This window comes from Apiospora hydei (genome assembly GCF_038363865.1).
Source record: "Apiospora hydei strain CBS 114990 chromosome Unknown utg000007l_segment0_segment0, whole genome shotgun sequence".
Classification (NCBI taxonomy): Eukaryota; Fungi; Ascomycota; class Sordariomycetes; order Amphisphaeriales; family Apiosporaceae; genus Apiospora; species Apiospora hydei.
This window is the reverse complement of record NW_027117366.1, coordinates 3,207,489-3,231,391: the sequence shown is the minus strand read 5'-3', so window position 1 is coordinate 3,231,391 and position 23,903 is coordinate 3,207,489. Positions and strand designations below refer to the sequence as shown.

General features: G+C 55.7%; 6 protein-coding genes across 6 annotated transcripts; 3 read left to right on the top strand and 3 right to left on the bottom strand.

Annotated features, from left to right (window-relative positions):
- Positions 1-671: 671 nt before the first annotated feature.
- On the bottom strand, positions 672-8,504 carry PG997_010128 (Type I Polyketide synthases (Type I PKS); the record flags this gene model as incomplete). The annotated part of the gene is made up of 1 exon (XM_066814443.1): positions 672-8,504. One exon carries the CDS (start codon positions 8,502-8,504, stop codon positions 672-674), a length of 7,833 nt encoding a protein of 2,610 aa, XP_066666405.1.
- A 713-nt stretch (positions 8,505-9,217) lies between these two features.
- PG997_010127 (Beta-ketoacyl synthase) lies at positions 9,218-16,637 on the top strand (the record flags this gene model as incomplete). The annotated part of the gene is made up of 6 exons (XM_066814442.1): positions 9,218-9,430; positions 9,495-9,581; positions 9,640-9,697; positions 10,036-10,369; positions 10,431-15,726; positions 15,792-16,637. The coding sequence occupies 6 exons, from the start codon at positions 9,218-9,220 to the stop codon at positions 16,635-16,637; spliced, it is 6,834 nt and encodes a 2,277-aa protein (XP_066666404.1).
- A 475-nt stretch (positions 16,638-17,112) lies between these two features.
- Positions 17,113-19,163, bottom strand: PG997_010126 (fungal-specific transcription factor; the record flags this gene model as incomplete). The annotated part of the gene is made up of 2 exons (XM_066814441.1): positions 17,113-18,043; positions 18,100-19,163. The coding sequence occupies 2 exons, from the start codon at positions 19,161-19,163 to the stop codon at positions 17,113-17,115; spliced, it is 1,995 nt and encodes a 664-aa protein (XP_066666403.1).
- Positions 19,164-19,695: 532 nt separating this feature from the next.
- On the top strand, positions 19,696-21,431 carry PG997_010125 (MFS general substrate transporter; the record flags this gene model as incomplete). The annotated part of the gene is made up of 2 exons (XM_066814440.1): positions 19,696-20,145; positions 20,208-21,431. Coding segments are annotated over 2 exons (1,674 nt in total), but the record flags the coding sequence as incomplete, so codon positions are not given.
- A 997-nt stretch (positions 21,432-22,428) lies between these two features.
- On the bottom strand, positions 22,429-22,802 carry PG997_010124 (uncharacterized protein; the record flags this gene model as incomplete). Its single annotated transcript, XM_066814439.1, has 2 exons — positions 22,429-22,626; positions 22,677-22,802. 2 exons carry the CDS (start codon positions 22,800-22,802, stop codon positions 22,429-22,431), a joined length of 324 nt encoding a protein of 107 aa, XP_066666401.1.
- A 252-nt stretch (positions 22,803-23,054) lies between these two features.
- PG997_010123 (uncharacterized protein) lies at positions 23,055-23,846 on the top strand (the record flags this gene model as incomplete). The annotated part of the gene is made up of 1 exon (XM_066814438.1): positions 23,055-23,846. The coding sequence occupies one exon, from the start codon at positions 23,055-23,057 to the stop codon at positions 23,844-23,846; it is 792 nt and encodes a 263-aa protein (XP_066666400.1).
- Between the last annotated feature and the right edge of the window lie 57 nt (positions 23,847-23,903).

The following is a 23,903-nucleotide window of genomic DNA, read 5'->3' as shown; positions in this document are numbered from 1 at the left end:
AAGGCATACTCTTGGTTCCATTGATGCAAACCTGAAATTGGGACGTAGGTTATGCCATCCGGGCCGCTATTCCTTAGCAATGCACTCAGACTGGGTTGTCTGCATGACGACCAAGTGTCGTCACAAGCTAGAGCATAGTAATATGCCCGTACACCAAGAAAAGGGGCGACCGCAGCCACCTTGGGTCAGATTATGGGCTTGATGAACATACCAACACCGGCATTTTCCGCACATCCATCTTCAAAAGACAAAAGGATCTTTTCCCATTCCTTACAGCATCATGGCGGCAGCGATACATACAAATGGACACAAAGTGAGACTGCCATGGACCCACCATCGCACTCGCCTAGGCAATGTCGAGCTGGGTGAGGGTGGGCGGCGGAGAGACCAGACTTACATTCAAAGCAAACTGCAAATTAAAAGGATCTGGATAAATGTTGCTTATTCTATATATCCGATATTATTAAACGGCCTTTGGAACAGTACTAAGAAACAACCAGCAAATCGCTTTCCGTGTTCCGTCCTCCCGTCAAAGCAAGAAGCCACTAAATTTCCAAGCCTCTATGTATTTCCTGGCTTGTTCATCGCTCACCGGCTGCACAGCTCTCAGAGTAGGCGAGTGCTCCCTAGCCTTCGACGTAGCCATCGTCACCCCGCCGCACGACATGTGCTCAAACTTGTGTTCGAAGAACTCGATGGCCTTGGCCGCGGGATTCTCCCAAGGATTCTCTCCAGGGTGAGCTCTCACGCGCCTGATCCACTCCGACAGAGGTACGATCCCCTTCTGCGGCACCCCCCAGCGCACCAGCGAGAACGGGCACCATGTCCTCCCACTCCCTGACGATAGGGTTATCCACATGGTAAACGGGATAACAGTCCGGCCCTTCACGCAGGAGCAGGTCCGCCAACGACGCCGAGGCGGACTCGAGCGGTACCCACGAAAGCACGCCCTTGACGGCCGGGAACGCCCGCAGCGTCTGGGCCGACTTGAAGAGGAACCCGAGCACCTCCATGTGGTTCCAGTAGCCAGACTTGACGGACCCCGAGACCTGGCCGAGCCGGACCGTCATGGCCCGGAAACGGTCTGGATGCCGGCCTAGGGTCTCGCGCAGCACGCGCTCGCACACCATCTTGGCGCCTCCGTACCCGTTGGGGAGCGCGCTGTCCACGTCAAGTGGCTCCTCGGGCACCTCCCTCTGGCCGCCGTGGGTATGGGGATACATGCCCACGGCCGAGAGGGAGGATACAAGCTGGAAGGTGACTTTGGAATCGTCCCCAAGCGGCCTGTAAGCCGAGGCCTTCGCGGCGAGGTCAACGAGGTTTCGCATGGTAGCGAATTGCGGCTCGTTCTGCTTCAGGGAGCGCAGGCCGTTGACTGGGAAGGCGTTGTGGATGATGTGCGTCACGCTGCTGACAAGTTGGCTGTACGTCTCTCTGTCTAGCCCCAGCTGCGCTTCTGAGGAGTCTGTTTTTATCGCCTCGAGTTTGGAAAGTGACGACTCGTCCAAATAGATGGCCTTGGACTCCAGAGCCTCGATCTGCCGACGTTGTGGATCCGCATTGGCCCTTGCCTTCAAGCCGCCCGGCCCATGACGGTTGAGACAGTAAACCTTCTGAACCGTAGGAAGACTGACGAGATGCGCGACGATGTGGCTTCCGAGACTTCCTGTGGCACCTGTAACTAGTACACAAGCAGGGACGCTAGTGTTGTCCGTTTGGATCACCGACTCATCCTGCCGAGGGACGGAGAATCCCCGGATTGTGCTCGCCAAATATTCATCAGCAGCCGCCTGTCGAGTCTGCAAATCCTCTTCATCAACCTCGTGGTCTTCCGCCATCTCCATGCTTGCCGACAAGTCACCAGCAGGCAGGCTGTGAAGGGGCTGTGGGACATCGGCCGCCATTGCGATAAGGACCCGCTGGACATGAATCTCCGGCAGCTTCCCATCTGTCCACTCGACATGTTTGAAGCCAGATGCTAGGAGCTCTTGCTCCCAATGCTTTTCATCGACAATAGCATGCGATCGGCCGTCGTCGAAGAGCCACCAACCTTCCAAAGTGCCCCACACGACATCGACCCAGTGCAGCGACCTCATCATCTCGAGCAGGATGAGGAAGCCGTCAGGGCGCAGGAACTTTCGAATGTTCCCATTCGAAACCTTGAGAGAATGGGTGGCGTGCACTGCGTTACTAGCGATGACGATGTGTTGCGAGCCAATCAGTTCTGCCTCAGCAGGCGGCTTTTCGATGTCATGGACTGCGAATTTCATGAAGGGGTACTGCTTGAATTTCCTCTTGGCTTGGGCCACGAGAGACGGCGACAAGTCGGTAAATGTATACTCCACCGCGATACCGAGCTTGGCGAGCATGGGGGCAATGAGTTTCGTGGTGCCACCCGTTCCGGCCCCCATCTCCAAGATCTTGAGGGTGGTCTGGCTCTGGGAGGACAGCTTCAGCTTGGTGGCCAGTCGCGAGAGGAAGTCGGCCATGAGCTCGAAGTACAACTTGTTGAATGGGAGCTCGCCGTAGAAACTGGCGACCAGCTCGCGGTTCTTGGCATCTCCAAATATCAGCTGGGGCCCGTCGGCCTTGCCCGACAAGACGTCCGCCATCCGGGATCCGACATTGTAAGTAAGCTGATGCGAAGCGCCGTTGTCCGCATGGTGCTTCATAAGGTCCTGAAGGATGGCTTCGGCAGTCTGTGATGGAAGCGGGATGGCGGTGCGGGTGATGATGCCGCCATCGCAGTTGATGATCCGCGTCTCTTCCAGCATCTTGTACAGGTAGTCGTGGAACCGCTGGTGCTTCTCAACAACGGGAACCGGCTGCAGGACATCGCCAGGCTGGGCCGCCTCCAGGTCGCAACCCAGCCGCTTGAAGGCCGCGGTGATGAGTACTAGACAGAGTCTGGTCTGCTTTTGGGATACGCCGCTGAGATAGCCCGCACACCCACGGCTCTTGAGGAAGTAGTCGGTGCGTGCTTTCGACTCGCGGAAGGCATCAAGCACAGCAGCTGGCGGCATCTCGACGACGCTATCCTTGGTGTCGTACAGCACCACATAGTCCGCCGCTGCGGACTTCGGGTCAGGGGTAGATGCCAAGACCCCGTTGCCGTCCTCGAAGCTGTCCTCTGAGGGCGTCGCGTCGGAGGAGTGCGAGGAGGGACTGATCCCGTCTCGCCGATCGAGCGCCGCCTGGAGATAGTCGAGGATGCCGGGAACGTCGACAAGGCCAACAAGCTCCGACTGCTCGAGCGTGCAGCTGAACGTGGTCTCGACTTCACGCGCCATTTCCATGCCCATGAGGGAATCAATGCCGATGTCCGCCAGGGCATCAGTTTCCTTGATTTCTTCCATATCGAGACCAGATATATCGGCAAGGACCGGTTGAAGCTTGGCCCAAATGTCGGCTTTTGTGTTCCCTTTCCGCCTACTTGCCATAGCTGGTGGCTTCACGGCCCGCAGATTGACATTCGAGCTTGTGGCTGCGTCGTTGATCAAGTTGGAAGCCGATGGTAGTGTTATCTTGGCGGGCAGTATATACGGTTGGGAGATAACCGGAAGTTTCAGAGCCCTTTCATCCACTTCAGGGTTGTGTTGCCGCGTAGGTATGTCTTCCATCCGGGCAGGTATGAAGTGGATTCCAAGGATGACCTCTAGAAGTGCCCCAGATGCTGCATCAAACACGAATATATCTGTTACGAACGAATCTCCGGAGGTGATGTGCTTGTGTTGCGCCAATACGTGCCACTCTTTGGCCTGTTCATTCTGCTCAAGTCCCCTTGCGGCTTGGCACAGCAACTCTGGAGAGCGGATCCATTGCTCAATACTGCCGATAACATAGACAGTGTCGTTGGAGATGACCCGGTTCCGCGCGAGGCAGTTGACCCAAATGCTGCCAGTCTGGATGAAGATGTCACCAAGGCTGGAGCTGAGCAGACCCGCGTCAGAGCGTCTCCGTACCACTGTGCCGGCCGACACACTAGCTTGTCCGACTAGCTTCTGGAGGCCCTGGAGGCTGCGACCGTACTTGATGATGTCGGAGCCAATCCTGTAGATGCTCTGTCCTTGGATGACATCCTCGGTGTCTTCGCCGATCGCTAGGGCCCGGAGGCATCGCTCATGGGTCACAAGGCGCTCGAGTCTGCCAAACTCTATACCCGAGCGGGCGTCATCCAGATGAGGGAAATATAACTGCCCGGTCATATGCACCATCTCGCTAGAGCCCTCGGGCTTGCTAGTGAAGCGAATATCCCAACTATCGCCCTTTGTGTCGAGACGCTTCAAGTCAAGATGGACCGACCGATGTACGCTCGGCGTGATGGCACATGAGTTTGCAACGTTAATGATCTGAGGCCGCATGACTCTGGATTGATCCAAGTCCGGATCTACAGCCATGACAGCGCGTATGCCCAGGTCAATCTGGAACATGGTAGGGCAGCTCTCTGCTGCGTTTCCCACCATGTGACCCGAGACGGCTTCTGTGAACTCCGCCACTCCTATGTTGACGCGGAATAGATAATGATTCTCGCCATCGCTCCCGTAGCCCAGAAGAGTAAGGGGACCAGTGGGCGGGGCCTCCAGTCTCGGTTTATCAGACTCTGTAGGCATCGTTGCTTGAACGGTAAGGGCCTGTTGCGGCGGCTTCAAGTCCAACCAATGCCGTTGCTTTTCAAACTGATACGGTGGGAGAATTAGAGGCGAGTACTGGTATGTCTGGAGCCGCGAGTGAGGCCAGAATGAGACACGCAAGCCGGATTTCCATAGGTTCATGGTCGCATCAATGAGCTGGGACAGTCCGTTGCTGCTGCTTGTGATATTGACTGGCTGGAAGATCGAGGTCTTCGGCATGCCGAGACCCTTGCTCGCCATGGAGGTGATGGTGGCGTTTGAGCCAGCCTCCAACCAAACCGCTGCCGGATATTGCTTGTGCAGCCGCTGGACAGCATGGTCGAAGTAGACGGGCTGTCTCATATGGTCAAAAACATAGGACGAAGTCAGGGGCGCATCATGTCGTTCTGCCATTGCTCGCTCAATAGGAATTTTCGGCGCAGTGAAACGAAGGGCCTGGCCCAAGCTGCCAAGGTTTGATTTCAGGTGATCAACAAGCTTGGAGTGAAATGCGTTGGTCACGTCCAGTCTCTTGTGCTTCATGCTCCGACCTTGTACACTGTTCTGAACATCATCGATGGCAGCCGTGGACCCGGCAATTGTGAAGCTCTTGGGGCCGTTGAAGCAAGCGATAGTCGCCTCACTCGTGGTTCCGTGTTCCTCGGCGATGCGCGTGTTAACTGCTGACAGTACTTCGTTGACATCTGTCAGTTCCGCCTCAACCGCAATCATCGCCCCCTTTTCTGGACCCCACATGTCTCTGATGAGCTTGGACCTGCCATAAACCATGCGCAAAGCGTCCTCCAGGCTCAAGACGCCGGATACGCAGAGCGCCGTCAGCTCACCAAAGGAATGGCCGACGAGGGCTGCTGGCTTGATGCCGCAATCCATCCAGCTCATTGCGCAGGAGTATTGCATGGAGAAAAGGAGCGGCTGAAGTACTGCGGGGTCGTCGATGGGTTCCCTTTGGAAGATCTTGTCGAATATACTACCTGCACCGAGAGACCGGCACACCTTGTCGCTTGCATCAAGATGCGAACGCAGGACGGCGGATTTCTCCAGGACCCCACGGTCAAGTCCGACGAACTTGGCAACCTGCCCACCAAAGCAAAGGATGACGGGTCTCGGGATGGGTGTCTCGAAAGTCTCGCAAGAGGCCAGCTTTTCGTCCAAGTCCTGAAGACTTTCCGCTTTGAAGACCAACGCGCGTCCAAGATTCCAGTTGGACTGGCGATTGATGTTGAAGGCAAGGTTCTCCATTGCCAAGTCGTTTCCAGACATTGTATTCTTGGCGATAAATTGACGTAACCTGGCCGCGTACGCTTTGATAGCCTTTTCATCCAAACCAGATATATAGAATGGAACCTTGAAAGCAGTAGAGGTGACTACCGGCTTTCCGCGATCCATCTTGGGCGCCTGCTTGATGACCATGGAAGCATTCGAGCCGGCCGCACCGTAATTGTTGATCAACGCAACCTTGAACTCATCCTCCCACGGTTTCGGAGTGGTCGTTATTTCCATGTTGTCGGACGATACCGCCTTGATCAGAGGGTTAATGGAGCTGAAGCTGGCCTGTGGAGGAACGCAGCCCTCGTGCATCATCAGCAATATCTTGATCAACGCAATCACCCCCGAGGCGCCCTCGGTGTGGCCGATCAGTCCCTTTAGGGAGCCGACCTGGAGCGGCTTCAGTCCTGCGCGAGCTGACGGCCCCCCAAACACCTGGCGGATGCTGTCGTACTCAACAGGGTCTCCGACTGGTGTTCCGGTCCCATGTGCCTCTGCGACGGAGATATCTCGGACGCTTAGCCCAGATTTGGCAACGACAGTCCGGAACACATCAGTGAGGGAGACTGGATTCGGAACAAATATGGGAGTGGAGTTTTGGTTTTGGTTGATCGCGGTAGCCGAGATAACACCCAAGATCTGGTCGCCGTCCTGAATGGCAGTCGATAGCTTCTTGAGAAACACAGCGCCAACGGCCTCGCCCCTGCAATACCCATCTGCCTTGGCGTCGAACGGCTTGCATTGGCCCGTGACACTGATGAACGATCCCGCAGCTAGATTCTGGAAGAACATGGGTGTTGTGTAGAAGTTAGTGCCCCCGGCAAGAGCGGCTGTACAGTCGCCGCTGAGTATCGCCCGACAGGCCAAGTCGATCGCCACAGTTGATGCCGAACATGCCGTGTCCAATGTCATACCCGGCCCCGTCCAGCCAAAGTAGTGACTGACTTTCCCAGCAATATAGCTTCGCAAGGCACCCGTGGCCGAGAAGGCCGTCGGCTTCGTGCATGCGATGTTGTTCTCGTAGTCGTTCGCGACGACGCCGATGTAGCAGCCAATGCGGCTGTTGGGCTTCGCCGTATGGTAGTATCCAGACTGTGCGACAGCCTGGTAGGCTGCCTGCAGGATGAGCCTCTGCTGTGGATCCATGTGGAGGACTTCGCGGGGAGATTTGCGGAAGAACCTGTGGTCGAAAGCATCATAGTCGTCGAGGAAATTGCCAAACCACTTCTTTTCATTGTCGCCGTCTTTGAAAGGACGAAATTGTGTCTCCATGACGAAGCGATCGTTGGGTAGAAGCTCCTTGTGTTGCGACTTGCCTTCCAAAAGGATCTTCCAGTATTCCTCGAGGTCTGAAGCCCCTGCCACGCTGCAGGACATTCCAATGACGGCAACATCATTCTCCGCTACTCCAGGTATAGCTCCCCGCCGTGCGCCAGCCTTGATGGTGCTGGTAGCCTTCTCGAAGTCGAAGTGTGTGATTTGGCCTTGTAACCGTCTCAGCAGAGTGGGCGGGATACATCGCTCTGGCCCGAATTCCACCACCCGAGCATTCCTATCGAGCAACACGCTCGACACAGCTGCCCGGAACGTCTTGATCCAGTTGAATTGCTCAACAAGGAATGCCCGGGTTGCTACCTCGAGTAGGACTACAGATCCAACCAGACATCGTTCCGAGTTGACGCGTGTAGGCAAGACGAGACACGATGCGCTCGGGAGCTGAAAGGTAGGGTTCTTCTTGCAGAACGCGAAAAATAGTTCCAGATCGCTTTCATAAAGCGGGCCTGCGTGGAAGCGACCGTGGAACTCGGCCTCGTTCACTCCAACTCCTGCAGCTTGTAGATCGCTCTTCAAAGCAGCAACGGTACGTGTGGGCGCTGTCACAGTTGCTCTGTTATCGTCATACAAGACAGAGATGTAGTTCTGCGCATTCATCAGTTGGACCATTTCTGCCAGGGATGATTCCGGGAAATTTACATTGGTATTCTTCTCAATCACTCTGTTCAAGTCAAGCACGGAACGGCCCCCTTTCCAGAAGGCAACCAACGAGACGGATGGGCCTGTATCGTGATGCGCATCCTCCACGTCAGACAGCGCCCCTAGCACAAAGACGACCCGGAGTACGGCTGCTGCATTGTGACAGAACTGGGCCCAAGAGGAGCTCGACGAGACGACAAGAGCGCTGAAAACACCCAAACAGCATCCGACAGTCTCGGTATGCGAAGGAGAGGGCGCGCTGAATCCATCTGCGGCTGCACCTGCATATGCTGACTGCGACTTGACGTGCTGAAGATACTCGGCCAGTTGGGCTATGATAACGAGCGGGCCAAGGATGGTGTTGGGTAGGTTGGCCACTGCCGATTTCGGCGGGAGAGCTCCTTCCCGAAGCCACCCAGCCAGCCTCTGTGCGTCTTTTGCGCCATTGACCTGGTGCAAGTTCGGAATCGATGCACATAAGGAGTCCCAAACGGTCCCTATGTCTGTGATGGCTTGAGAAGCCCACTGCGAAGCAGCATCGTCCTTCATGAATGAAAAGATGCGGTTGAAGTACGCTTCATCCAAGGACATGGCCCCGGGCCCGAAAAGAAGCAGAGTCTTCGTAGTAGCCATTGCGCATGGGTTTGGTACAAACGTCGATGTTGAATATGAGTACCCGTCAATGTGACTGAACATCCCGAGCCGTCAAGAGGCGGCCTATATGACATGGAAAGTCAGGATGCCATTGAGGAAGGATTCCATGTGAAGGCCACGGACAATCAGCCTGCTATTGGCTGACCAGGAGGTTGATTCGGAGAAACCGTGGCGTACGAGGTAACTGTTGTTGCCGTTATCGTCCGTTGTCGAAAGTAATCAAAGTCACCCCGAAATTCCGGCAAGCCATGTGGTATTGTGAGGCACGGCGTGGATGGGATCCACCGGAGTTTGGCCATTCCATCCCCCTGTCAGCCAAGGCGTTCCTGCTGACGATGATAACCCAATCATTGACCGCCTACAGGGGTGCGTCAGCCCATTCCAAGGTTTCTCCGGTTTCCCGGTTGAAACGCAAACTCCTATCGTAGTTCGCTTGGCGCAGGATTCGGGGGAGTAATGACAGGAACATCCAACCCCACGAAGCCCGAGCCAATGCTTCCGTATCGTCGTGCCACCCCGGTCCGGCGCGGTAAATGCTTGCACAACCCCCATACCCCTAGAGTCCATGCTCTGCTCTGCGGCTCATGGTACCATTGCAGACACGTCACCTTATATTACAAGGTGTATACAATCAACCACCTTGCTCGATACTGTGAACAGCAGGTATTTTCAACACTTTACCACGAGCCAAAATGCGGACAACAAGCAACCGTGAATGCCATATCGGCTTAGGAAGTGAGCCCGTTGCCATCATTGGCATGAGTTCGAAGTTCGCTGGAGATGCGACCAACACCGACAAGCTCTGGCGTATGCTGATCGAGGGCCGCAGTGGCTGGACGCCATTCCCTTCGTCGAGGTTCAACTTGGACGGAGTCTATCATCCAAATAACGAGAGGCTCAACAGCGTAAGCCTTCAAGATGTTATAGGTCCAGTCTTCTGTGTTGAGAGCTGATCCAGTCTGTCTCCAGACACATGTAAAAGGGGCCCATTTCCTGGAAGAAGACGTTGGGCTCTTCGATGCGGCGTTCTTCAGCTATTCGAGCGAGACTTCATCGGTATTGTTCAAGTTTGGCTCCTTGTCAAGATTCTGGACACTGACACTAATGCTGCCAGTCTCTCGATCCTCAATACCGACTCCAGCTAGAATCCGTCTATGAGGCCTTAGAGAATGGTAAGCGGTGCAGCTCGTTTTTTTTTTCTTTTTTTCTTTTCTTGTTTTCTTTTTGGGAGTTTCTTTTTTTTTCTTTTTTTCCTTTCTTTTGTTCTGTTATTTTGGCTTTTCCCCTTTGATTCATGTTCTTCTTTTTCTTTTTGTATCTGTTTCCTTTCTTTTCTTTTTTCTCCCTGTCCTTTCCACCCTTCCGCTCTTCCTCCCTCGATCATCTTCTTTTAATCCCCCCTCTCCCCCCTCTTTTTCCCCCCTTTTTTTTTTTTTGCTTTCTTTTGGGGGGGCCTTATCAGTCCTCGAACATGACCATGCTAATTCTAAATTGCTTGCGCAATGTGCAGCTGGGCTTCCACTGGCCTCAATAGCCGGCTCAAACACGTCCGTGTTCACAGGTGTCTTTGTCCATGACTATCGCGATGCGTTGTTGCGCTCGCCCGATGCCCTGCCACGATTGATGGCCACGGGGACAGGTGTGCCGATGATGTCGAACCGCATCTCGCACTTCTTCGATCTCCGGGGCGCAAGTATGACAATCGAGACTGCCTGTAGCTCGGGGATGGTGGCGATGCACCAAGCCATACAGAGCTTGAGAACCGGTGAGGCTGATATGGCGATCGTGGGATGTGCCAATCTGACCCTGAACCCGGACATGTTCAAGGCCTTGGGATCCGCAGGGTAAGTAATGACGAGCTGTATGACTGTCGGAGGATACAAGTGCTAACATGCGCACCAACAGGTTCTTGTCTGGCGACGGCAAGTCATACGCCTTCGACTCCCGCGCGAGTGGGTATGGACGAGGAGAGGGCGTGTCGACGGTCGTGGTGAAGCTGCTGAAAGACGCGCTAGCCGCTGGGGATCCCATCCAGGCCGTGATTCGCGAGTCGCTGCTCAACCAAGACGGTAAGACGGAGACCATCACAACCCCCAGCTTACAGGCCCAGGAGGCTCTGATCCGTGGCTGTTATGCGAAAGCCGGCCTCGACCCCCGCGACACCCAGTATTTTGAGGCACATGGGACTGGCACCCAAGCAGGCGACACCATCGAGGCGCAGGCCATCGCATCAGTGTTTGGATCCCGGACTGAGCCACTGCTGATTGGCTCGATCAAGACCAATATAGGACACACTGAAGCGGCGAGTGGGTTGGCCAGTATTATCAAGACCGCGTTGGCCCTGAAAAAGGGGGTGATCCCACCGACCATCAATTTCGAGAAGCCCAACCCCAAACTCTCACTGGAAGACTGGAATCTTAGCCTTGTTAGTGAAACCACAAGATGGCCGGAAACCCCTGTCCGCCGTGCTTCCATCAACAACTTCGGATACGGCGGCACAAATGCCCATATCATAATGGAAGATGCCGCTTCTTGGACCACAGGACGAATGAACACCATCCAGTTGAACGGATATATCAACGGAGATGCACATACCCTGGTTACAAATGGAAGCTGCAGCACCGTCAACGGAGTGGAAAGTCCAGATGGTGATTCGTCGAGGGTCCTAGTGCTGAGCGGGAAAGACGAGCAGGCATGCCAGACATTGGTCTCCAGACTTGGCGACTTCCTAGAACAGGAGCTGACGATGCAAGAACATCAAAGACAGTTTCTTGACAGCCTCGTATTTACCCTAGGGCAGCGACGCACTCGATTTCCATGGGTAGCGGCCCACCCCGTTACCGGCGGAATAGATGCGGTCGTCCAAGGATTGCGCTCGCCGAAGTTCAAGCCTACTCGCAGCTCGTCGGCCAAACCTCGAATCGGTATGGTGTTTACCGGACAAGGCGCACAGTGGTACACCATGGGTAGGGAGCTAGTCGACACGTATCCCGTCTACGGCGAGTCGCTCCGAGAGGCCGAGGGGTATCTCAAAGAGTTCGGTGCAACATGGTCTCTAGTCGAGGAATTGTCGCGGGGTGCAGAGGTGTCTCGCATCAGCGAGGTCGCTCTAAGTACCCCTATCTGTGTTGCGGTCCAAATCTCGCTTGTGCGCCTGCTGCGGGCTTGGGGCGTCGTACCCACGGCCGTCACGAGCCATTCGAGCGGTGAGATCGCCGCTGCATACGCTGCCGGAGCGTTGAGCTACCGCAAAGCCATGTCTATCGCGTACCATCGCGCCGCTCTGGCAGCAAACCCTGCCGTGCGAGGCCCGGCGAAGGGCGGCATGATTGCTGTTGGCCTGGGGCAGTCTGATACAGAGGTATACCTGAAGCGCCTGGTGTCCGGCAAGGCCATCGTGGCGTGCATCAACAGCCCGTCCAGCACCACAGTTGCGGGTGACATGGCCGCAGTTGTGGAGCTAGAGGACTTGGCCAAGGCGGATGGGGTATTTGCCCGCCGCCTCAAGGTGGACACTGCGTGGCATTCGCATCACATGGCGCCCGTCGCAAGTGCTTATGCCGAAGAGCTCGAAGCCGACAATCAGCCTGCAGAGGCGAACACTGTCTTCGATGAACCGGTCGCCTTCTCGTCTCCCGTCACTGGTGGTCGCATGGCCAGCTCTCAAGATATCGCAAATCCTCAGCATTGGATCGACAGTCTGCTACAGCCGGTGCAGTTCGTTGCCGCCTTCACTGACATGGTCCTGGGTGACGGCGGCGGATCCGTGACCAACGTGGATGTCATCGTTGAGGTCGGCCCACATACAGCGCTGGGTGGTCCTATCCAGGAGATACTCGGGCTACCGGAGTTCGAGGGGCTCCGCCTCCCCTATTACGGATCTCTTGTGCGCAAAAGCGACGCACGAGAGACCATGCGGGCACTGGCGGCCAACTTGTTGAGGCATGGCTGCGCGGTCGACCTGGGAGCCGTCAACTTTCCCTTCGGCAGAGGCAGTCACGTCGAAGTGCTGACTAGTGGACTGCCAACATACCCGTGGAACCACAAGATCAGGCACTGGGTGGAGCCGAGACAAAACAGAGCTCTGCGTCAGCAGTCCCTACCACCCCACGACCTTCTTGGCTCGCTGGTGGAAGGGTGCAATCCGGAGACGCCGTTGTGGCGCCACTTCCTCAGAATCTCCGAGACTCCCTGGACTCGCGATCACATGATCCAGTCCAATGTCGTCTATCCAGCGGCAGGCTATATTTGCCTAGCCATTGAGGCTATTAGACAAGCCCGCACTCTCAAGACGGCGGCTATTGCTGGAGAGGTGACTGGGTACTGCCTGCGCGACGTGGAGTTCATGCAAGCTCTGCTGATCCCTGATAGCTCAGACGGGATCGAGGTACAGACCACAATGCGCCCTGTAGATGACAAGGCCGCCCGTGCACAGGGGTGGACGCATTTCGAGGTCTGGACCGTTACATCCGATAACGAATGGACCCAGCACGCCAAGGGGTCTATCATGGTTGAGTATGACAACTCTTCTTTTGATCGAGTAGACGGAAGCGACGTCCCTCGCGACATTGAAGGTTACGCAAGAAGATTTCTCCCAGGAGACCTGTTCGCCAACTTGAGGACCCTCGGTATCTCCCATGGTCCTCTATTCCAAAACATGACCAGCATTATCCAATCAGGCTCGGAGAGGCGGAGTGTGGTCGCCATGACAGTGCCTGACACACTGGTACCAAACGATCTTCCCCGCGACCATTTGCTTCACCCCGTGTACTTGGACTCGGTCATCACGGCTCCGTACTCGGCCATGCCAGAAGTGGCGGGCCGTGAGACCGCAGCAAAGGTACCGAGAGCTGTCGAGAGCTTCTGGGTGTCCGCCAAGATAAGCAATAAGGAAGGGCACGCCTTCAAGGCTTCCTCTTCAATCATTCATGATGACGACCAAGACATGAAGGCCAATGTGATGGTGTTTGACCACGAAGATGGAAGGCCTGTGTTGGAAATGAGGACCTTCTCCTATCAGTCTTTGGGGCGTGCGCTGTCATTGCAAAAGCGTGAGCCTTGGCAGGACCAGTGGTGCAACAGTGTGCAATGGTCGCTCGATGTATCTATTGCATCACCCGCAACTTTCGACTTTATCAAAAGTCAGTTGAGCAGCAATGAAGTTGACTTGTCTGAGGTCTCTCTCACGGAGAGTATCCGGCGGGTTTGCGTTGGCTTCATGCAGAAGGCACTCCGCAACCTGGATCCACAGGATGTGCAACGATTGGAGCCGCACCACGCCAAGTATTATTTGTGGATGAAGGATGTCGTCGAGAAGGCTGCTTCTGGCAAACTGTGTGATGGTAGTACCGAGTGGCTGGCTGACGATGAGGTTCAAAATCGACGCCTGATCAATCAGGTGGCCCACACCCGCGGCGACGGGGAGATGGTGTGCCACCTGGGTCCTCATCTAGCTGCCATACTTCGGGGTGAGACGACGCCCCTCGAGGTTATGACACGACAGGAGGGGTTGCTGGCTCGATATCAGACCGGCACACCCAAACTCCAGTGCGCTGGCTCACAGCTCGCCGGGCTTTTGCGCCACCTGACACACAAGAACCCACGAAGTCATATCCTGGAAGTCGGAGCTGGCTATGGCACCATGACGCGATACGCCCTAGACGCCCTCGGTACGACGGCGACAGGGGGCCCACTGGCCTCTTCGTATCACTTCACGGACGTGTCTGATAGAACTTTCGAAGTGTCTCGTGAGATCTTTGCTGATTGGAGTGATCTGCTATCATTCGACCTTCTCGATATCGAACGTGACCCTTCAGCCCAAGGTTTTTCAGACGGGAGCTACGACCTTATTATCGCGTCTCATGTTTTGTTCGGCGCCAAGAATGCTGACACGTTGGGCAACATACGACGCCTGCTGAAGCCCGGTGGAGCTGTGTTGGTGGTGGAGGATGTCCATTCCCGAGTCGACAACGACTTCGTGAACGGTCTGCTCCCTGGCTGGCAGTTTGGCGAAGAGCACATGAATTACGGCCAGCTCTGCAGACCACGTTGGGACGAGTCCCTCCGAAACGCCGGTTTCACCGGGATAGATCTTGAGCTTCACGACCATGATGGAACTGGTGACTACACCACGGTCCTTCTCATGTCGACCGCGGTACCAACAGAACCAGCCGTACCGAGTCCACGGCTGACAGACCCGGAGAATACTGTGATTGTGGTGAGCGAAAGAGCTGGTGCTCCACCTTCGGCTTGGCTTGAGAAGCTACGTCATTCTCTCAGTTCACGTACCCAGGATGGGGAAGAAAGGCTGCCAGCTTTGCAAGACCTTGAATCCGACTCGGCTACCTCGGCCTGGTATGCTGGGAAGACCTGCATCTTTGTTGGTGAAATGGACGAGCCTATCCTGTACGATCTTGATGCGACATACCTCGAAGGCATTCGGGCGATGTCGACGGGTTGTCAGGGGCTACTCTGGGTGACGCGCGGCGGCGCGGTTGGGTGCGAGAGGCCCGAGATGAGTCTTGCGACAGGTTTCGTCCGCACACTGCGCACCGAGTACGTCGGTCGCAAGTTCCTGACATTGGACCTCAACCCCCAGAAACCGCTTTGGTCGGAAGAGGGTCTCTCTACCATCGTCCAGGTGATGCTGCAAAGCGAGCTCGGCAAGTCCTCCAATAGCGGCGCTGCGCTGGGAAAGGGTCCGGTTGAGCTCGAGTATGCCGAACGTGACGGCGTTATTCTGATTCCGAGACTGTATCATGACATCAGAAACGACCAGATGATGTCTCGGAGCGCCCATGGTTCTGGCGACGACGGAGAAGTCGCAACCCAAAACGAAAATACTGTGTTAGCATGCGGCGATCACGAAAAGGCGCCTGTGCTCCCACGACGTACCGCGGCGGAACTCTCCGCCAACGCGTCCTACTTGATCGTCGGAGGTAGCGGCGGACTCGGACAGTCTGTGGCACATTGGCTTGTATCACATGGCGCGAGAAACCTTATTCTGATGTCGCGCAATGCGGCCAAGAGCCAACACACCGCGGCGCTAGCCGAGGAGCTTCGCCGGGCCGGCTGCTACCGCGTCCTGCCCGTGAGCTGCGACGTCGCCAGCCAAGACGACCTGGCTCGTGCAATTCACATGTGCGCCAGAGAGGGTATGCCACCTATCCGAGGTGTGATACATGCTGCATTCGTTCTCCGTGTAAGTATTTGGCATCCTGGTCCCGGCTGCGGACGTGATTGACTGACCTTCAATCTCCTCTGTAGGACTCCTTCGTCGAGAGCATGACGCTGGATGACTACAAGTTCACCACTGAAAGCAAAGTGGCCGGCGCTTGGAATCTCCATAACCAATTCAACCTCCCCGGCGACCTCGACTTCTTCATTCTGTTCTCCTCGATCAACGGTATTCTTGGCTACCCAAGCCAGGCCGCGTACTCGGCAGCTGGCGCGTACGAGGACGCTCTCGCCCATTGGCGCGTGAAGCAGTGCGGCCTCCCCGCCGTCTCGATCGATCTTTCGGTCGTGAATGGAGTCGGGTACGTGGCCGAGGCGTCCGCCGCCGAAATGCTGCGCAAGACGCTCGTGAGAGCGGGTCGGAGAGTCATCGGCGAGGATCATGTGCTCGCCGCACTGGAGTCGGCCGTCCTGTCTCCTCACGATCCTCAATTCGTCGTCGGTGGTATCAATTCGGGCCCGGGCCCCCACTGGGACGTCGATGGCGATCTCGGGCGCGACATGCGCCTCCTCCCGCTCCAGTACCGGAAGCCCTCCGCCACCGACGAGCAGCAGCAGCAGCAGGATGGCGGCAATTCCCTTGCCGCTAGGATGGCCGCGTGCGGGACACGGGAAGAGGCGATTGGCGTCGTCGGGTCCGCGATGGCGGACATGCTGGCCGATATGTTCTTGGTTCCCGTGGAGGAGATTGACCTGGCTCAGTCGCCGGCACAACAAGGTGTCGACTCGCTCGTAGCGGTGGAAGTTCGCAACATGCTGTTCAGCCAGGCAGCAGCTGAATTGTCCATCTTCAACGTAATGCAGGTCACTAGTCTCGCCATACTGGCAGCAGAAGTCGTGGATCGCAGTGCGCACGTCAATTTTGATGCTGTATAATTGAGGGACGTAGATGTTGCATAAAATATGGTTCATAGGTTACGGTGATGAATTTCATGTCAATTTGCTTTCTTTTTGGCTGAAACTGCACAAGGTTTAATAATTGGCTGGTTAGTTTTGGGTGCGTGTCGCAATTCTTCCTTCTTCCCTACTGGCCAGAGGATCAATCTGGGTTTGGCTGTTTGATGAAGAATCTTCTTCGGACAGTCATCCAAACTAGCGTGTTAGAAGCACAAAAATCCATATTGTGCTAGACTTTAGATCTCTCTCGTTTTCACGAAATAACTTCTACTTTGGCACCAGTCATCTGTCTTCAAGCCCCACTACTCTTGCTGTCAAAGTTTTGCTCTTGCATTCAGTGAAATGTCTTTCATTCTGGTCATAAAATATCTAAGTGCGGAGAGGCTGGGTTGAAACCATGCACAAAAAGTCGTATTGGCACCATAAGTTCAGCCCGCATGGCGTTTGAGTTGGCCTAAAACTGCACTACATCGTCGGCTGCAAAGGCAAAGCCGTCAAGGTCGAATCCAGCGTCGCAAAAGAGGTCGTCGATAACGAAACCAAAGGAATTGTCATCCAATTGTGTGCTCCAATGATCCGTCGCACCCGAGTTCCGCGACTCTAGAATCCGCGCTGCCAGTGTTTCGAACGTGCAGATGCATTGCTGCACATATGCACTCAGGTGCTCGTGTTGTTTTAGCCCTGAAATGACGCTACCCCACGACTGTGCCACCGAGTCTGTGTACAACTCTTGCGTCAACATGGCTGCCAAGAACGTAGTACCTGCAATATGTAGGTAGTAGACACGATACCACCAGGGCAAGAGGCCGAGAGACTCGCCCGGCTCCAACGTTTCGATGATTAAACCTACAACGGCCTGTGCTGAGTCTATACACAGGCTAGCACAGTCCCTGAAGAGACGGTCGCTGAGGCTGGAAGCTTTCGCGCTCGGCGGTGTTGCCGCCATGTGCGACTTCATCGAGTAGAAGCGTGCGAGCAAAGGCCGGTGCATGAAAATCTTCGTATGCAGGAGGCGAAGATGAAGCAGGTATCGTTCCACTCGAGACTTTCTGTCCCCCAGCACCCGGAGATTGGGCACCTTCCAGTCGTCGGGAAGGGCGCTCTCCCACTTGTTGAGACATGCATCCAGCTGCACCGCCACGGCGTGGTACTCGTCCTGCTGGTACAGGCGCGGCAATCCCAGGCTCGAAGCAACACGATTCCGGACTTGCGTCTGTGCTAGTTGGATCTGATTGCCGATTTCATGCAGCTCAAAGACCCGGCGCAAATGTGCAGCTCGCGTGCTATCTTGCGAGGAGCTGCTGATTGAGGTACTCAACTTGGCTCTGTTCGGTAAAGGGGTGAGAAATTGTGCTGTGGTTCTGCCTTGTGACCAAGCAATGCACCTAGGCCAAAGTCAGTGAGAATGTACGGGATGGCGATGGACTACGACATAACTCACCTATCCAGGGCGACGCAGCTGGCCCAAACTTGTCGTTTCAACTCTATGTCGCTTGCCGACTCTGGGTCTGAAGGCCCCGGGTGATGACAGCATATGCTCTGAGCGATTCTGTTGGCCAGCCCAGACGTCATCCACGACTTCTGCTGATGGCTAGTGCAGTTAAGATAGCGGTTCATAAGAATCAGACACTGAACCAAGGCAATAGAGCCAGTTGATTGCCATAGAACGATATCGAGGCGCAGGAGCGCCCATGCACGCTTAAAGTACAGGCTTCCTTCGTCCTGCCGTTGGATATGTGGGATCGACTCTTGCCTCTGGACAGCGAGGGAGAATACGAGGTTGATTATGCTGAGACGAGTGTCGCGCTCACCGTCAGGGATTGCACCAAAGCCGGAGTATGCCGCTTCAACGTCTCGGGAGAACCGGGTTGGATCCAGCACAGGCTCTACAGGATCGATGTATTGAAAGTATATGTCGGAGAGCCGTCCGGCGTCCATGCGAGAGGGTAGTGCTCTGGCAACGGATTCAGATATGAGGCAAGGCGGATCCAGGTCAATTGGCCCGAACAACGGGGCATCCACAAAGGGCACGGGGTGAGACATGGCGGTTGATGTGGCGGTTGATATCATGCCTGCCCTCACGTCGATGGCGGTAGAAAGCTCACCAGCAAAGCGGCCATGATTGGTAATCAGGCTCTGTTCCGGGTCGAAATCCCGGTCTGCATTCGAAGGTCCAGGGGTAAACAATGACTGAAACGACATTGGCGTCGCGGCCGCCGATGTTTGAGGGGTCGCGAGGATATTGGCTGGCACAATGACTGGAGGTGGTGAAGAGACTTGACGATGAAGGCTGCCAGGGGTGGCTGATGGGCTACTGGACCCTGGTCCAATTGACTTATGCTTTGATTGTCGGGTTTTGGTGGTGAAAGCATCCTGGTATATGCATTTATCGCCTCGCCGAATGCATTTCGAGCATGCTGCCAAACCGCATCGGTCATTGTCAGCTTCAGGCTCGCAGGGCACGACTGCGTGATGGGAAAAAGCCATTACCGGGAGATCCGCCATCGCACTTGCATTTCCTCGAACGGCAAGCTTCACAGGCGTTGGACGTTTTCAGTCGCTGTCTGCGCAGCGACTTGGCTGGCAAACCATGCGGTGTCTCGTTGTGATGTATCGCCGTCATGGCTGTGGCGGAGAAAAGCGGATTGAAGGTCAGGTTATATTGTTAGTTGCTGATAAGAGGGCCAACGGCAATTCAGCATGCAGCAAATGGCGAGGAAGAGGCCTTGGAATGATGCAGATGAGCTTGGAATGAATGCTTGCTTATGTGATATTGGCCAGGCAGCCAATCCGGTGGCTTTCCGGTCGCTGGGGGCAGTATCCAATCAGGTGACGGTCCGCGGGGGTTGGAGCCCACTGTGGGCCCCCTTCCTTTGTTTCTGTCGGCCAGTAGAGTTCACTTCCGGCCCTCCCTTAGGGCGCTGAAGACCCCTGAGCAGGATGGGCCAACCAGATGGCTTTCCGCTCCGTCCTGGCCTAGGAGCTTGATAAATACCAAGTCATCATTCGAGTACATTCATTTCTTGGGATCCCACAGAGACAACCCATCGTTTCTTTGACAAGCTCTGTCAAATCTAATTGGGAAAACTCCCACTACTGCCCCTGTCTCGTCAAACCCCCACTGCCTCGCCGGCAAGCAAGCCCCAGCATGTCTCATCAAGGCGACTCCACGTCGCTAGCAATGCCTGGCGACGTCGAGAAGTCACACACTTACGATGGAAGCGGGACGGAACAAGACCCCTTCATCGTCGAGTTCCAGAGAGATGACCCCAGCAACCCCATGAACTGGTCGCAGTTTCGCAAATGGTCTATCACTGCGATTGTGACCATGTCCGTCTTCATCGTCACCCTGACTTCCTCGGCCTACTCGTCCTCTGCCCAGGAGGTCATCCCTGATCTCCACATCAGCAGCCGCGTGGTTTTCATCCTCGGCGTTTCCCTTTTCGTACTGGGATTCGCTATAGGTCCAGCCTTCTGGGGACCTCTGGTACGCATCTTCTCCACTCCAAATCTACTGCACGAACACATCTAATTGTCATGTCTACTTAGTCTGAGCTCTACGGAAGGCAAATACAATGGATTGTGTCCCACGTGGCCATGGTAGCCTTCATTGGCGGCTCGGCCGGGAGCAAAAACGTTGAGACACTCCTCGTGCTGCGCTTGCTCGGCGGACTCTTTGGCGCATCGCCGCTCGTCAATTCGGGTGGTGCTATCGCCGATCTCTTCCCGCCTGCACAGCGTGGCCTTGCGATGACCCTATACTGTGTGGCCCCCTTTCTCGGGCCCGTCTTGGGCCCTGTCGTGGGAGGATTTGTCTCCGAAAACATAGGCTGGCGTTGGGTCGAAGGCGTGTGCTGTATAGCTATTGGAGTGACAGGAATCCTGGGCGTCATCTTTGTCCCCGAGACGTATGGACCTGTCTTGTTGGCGAGAAAGGCCCGCCACTTAGCCAAGGGCGATGGGAGGCATTACCTCAGCGTCCTGGAGAAGAACCAGGGCAAGAAGAAGCCGTCCGAAATCTTCCAGAAGGCTTTGGTTCGCCCATGGGTCTTCCTCTTCCTGGAGCCCATCGTATTGGTGGCTTCGCTCTACATGGCCATCATCTTCGGCACTGTCTACATGTTCATGGGCGCCATGCCCATCGTCTTCAACCAGGGCCGAGGCTGGAGCGAGGGCATCGGCAGCTTGTCCTTCATGGGGATTACTGTTGGCATCGTGGTGGGACTAGCGTACGCCATCTACGACAACAACGGCCGCTACATGAAGCTGTCTCTTGCGAAGACGGCGACGGCCGAGTCTCGTCTGCCCCCGGCGATTATTGGTGCCGTCGCCCTGCCGGTTGGCATGTTCGCCTTCGCCTGGACCAACTACCCCAGCATCCACTGGGCCGTCTGCATCGTTCTCTCTTCACCGTTTGGGTTCGGCTGCGTGCTCGTCATCTTGCCCGTCATCAACTACTTGATTGATTCCTACACCATCTACGCCGCGTCAGTCCTCGCAGCGGCAGCCATCCTGCGGTCCATCATGGGCGCTGTGTTTCCCCTCTTCACGTCTCAGATGTACAACAAGTTGGGTATACATTGGGCCACATCTATTCCGGCGTTTCTGACACTTGTCTGCATGCCCTTCCCCTTCATCATGTACCGCTACGGCGAGACGGTCAGGATGAAATGCAAGTATGCGGCTGAGGCAGCAGAAATGATGAAACAAATGCAAAGACAACAGGCTGCCGCTCCGGTTGCACCTTTAAAGGAGGAAACAGCTTCGGAATAAGAAGCCAAAGCTACTTTCAGGCCTAGTGAGCCAGACTGTAACCGTTTCTCGGAATGAAGGCAAGCCATCACACCTTTTGATCTCAAATGGCAATTGGCAATGAAAACGCCAAGTTTTACATGCAATTCTTACCTTTAGTAGATTTGCTACAGTTCTAATGATCATTGTTTTTCATTATCCACTACATGATTCAAAAGTTGACAAGCGAAGGCCGGTCTGAAGTTTCTTAATTGCGCGATGGCACAAGTGTTATCCAAGTTAATTCTGCCACTATAACGAAAACCAATGTGTTAGAAACGGGATTACACCACGTCCTACTCTTGTGTATACCTGGGCACAAGAACACGACAGATACGATTAACCCAGTCAATCGTTCAAGGTATGGTGTCGTGCACAAGAACATACGATAGAAAATTTGCCGAGTTTGAGAATTGCGTAATATCTCCGGAGCCCATCCGGGGGCACCTTGCTTACTCCCTTGACGACTTGGACCCACTTGTATTTGCTGCATAGCAAGGAAAAGTCCCAAGTCCGCAGACAACGTCGTAAGCCATCGCGCGCAAAGAAACTCCGAAATCCCAGAAGAACCAAGTTCAGCACAAGTACACGTCTACGTCGTTTTCTGTAGGAACGCCATGTTATTCCCCAGAAGTACCCTCTGTTCGAGGCCACTCGATAGGATAACACACCATTTACTCCAAAGTCCGATTCTCCCCAGACCCTGTCATTTGTCCTGCCATCTTCCATCCCCCCACCCCTCTTATTCAGGGGTTTATGCAGACTAGGAGATACTTGGGGGCCACCCAGCTTCACAATATCTGTGTTTCCAGGTAATCAATACCTGCAATTCCCACGCGTAGCTTCAGCTGCCAGCTTTCCATGCACTGCAACCTCATTGCACTTGGGGTTAGTCCGTCTAAGGCATTCTCTTAATTAGCACACAGGTTCTATCTTCGCATCAAAGCACTGAGATCGTCATGTCCCAGCATGAAAATAGTCAGAACCAAGGCGCCACGCGTCCGCTGGAGGTCGCCATCATCGGCGGGGGCTCGTCGGCCTGGCGCTCGCCGTCGGCCTGCACCGGCGCCACGTCCACTTCACCCTGTACGAGCGCGCAGCCCAGTTCGGCGAGCTGGGCGTCGGCATCACCTTGACGCCCAACGGCGAACGGGCCCTGGCGGCGCTGGACCCGCAGCTGCTACAGGCGTGCCTCGCGGTCGCGCAGCGGACAGGGGACTGCCTCACTGTCGTGGACGGCTTCCGTGAGCAAGGGGTCGACGACCCCCAGACGTCGGCCGAGGAGGAGGTCTTTCGGCTTCGCGTCCCGGCGGGACTCAAAGCCGGTCGACGGTCCGATTTTGTCGAGGTCATGACGAAGCTTGTCCCACCAGAGAACGTCCGTTTCGGCAAGTGGCTGCATTCCACCAATTCGAGCGAGGATGAGGGCAGGACGGTCTTATCCTTTCGGGATGGGTCCACGGCGGAAGCCGATGTTGGTAAGTCCATCAAGCCTCACGATCTGACTCCAGGCGGCTCTAGTCACCCCCTTTTCGTTGGTGCGCGAGTCTAACCCTTCGAGTAGTCGTCGGGTGCGACGGCATCCGATCCTGTGTCCGTGGTTTCATGTTTGGATCTGGCCCCTCGAGCCCTAGAGCGCAGTACTCGCATTACCTCGGCTATCGGAGCATGTTGCCGAGACAGCAGGCGGCCGCCGTGCTGGGCCCGGCCAAGACCTCGCGCGCCCTGATCCACACAGGCACGGGAGGTTACATCATCAGCTTTCCTCTGGCCGCCCCGGCCGACGCGGTGCACGTCGAGGCCTTCGTGGCGGACCCCGGCGCCTGGCCCGACATCGAGACCGACAGCGACGCCAAGAGATACGTCCTCCCCGCGGCCCGCGGCGAGGTCGCAGCCGCCTTTTCGGACTTCGGCCCCACCGCGCGTGCGCTCGTCTCCCTCCTTCCGGCCCAGCTGGACAAATGGGCCGTGTTCGACATGCTCGAGGCCCCCGTCCCGTCGTACTCACGCGGGCCTCTGTGCCTGGCGGGCGACGCGGCCCACGCATCGACGCCGAATCACGGCGCGGGCGCCGGTGCTGGGTTCGAAGACGCGCTTGTGCTGACTGAAGTGCTGACCGTGCTGGCGGAGCGGGCCGGCGTGGTGGGTGCGGACGTGGTGACCGAAGCCCTCGGCGTATACAGTGACATGCGCTACGAGCGGTCGCAATGGCTGGTGAAGAGCAGCAGGCATGTGGGGGACACATTTGCCTGGAAAGACGGCTTAGGCGGTATTGATAAAGAGAAATTTGGTCGTGACCTTGAGGATCGGAGTCACCATTTATGGGATTATGACATCGATGACATGGTTAAAGAGACTCGGTCAAGGCTCAAGTTGAGGCTAGCGCGAGCTCGATAGGTTAGAAGAATATCGTGAGAGTGTCGTGCGTCTCCATCTTGTGCCATGAAAGGAATG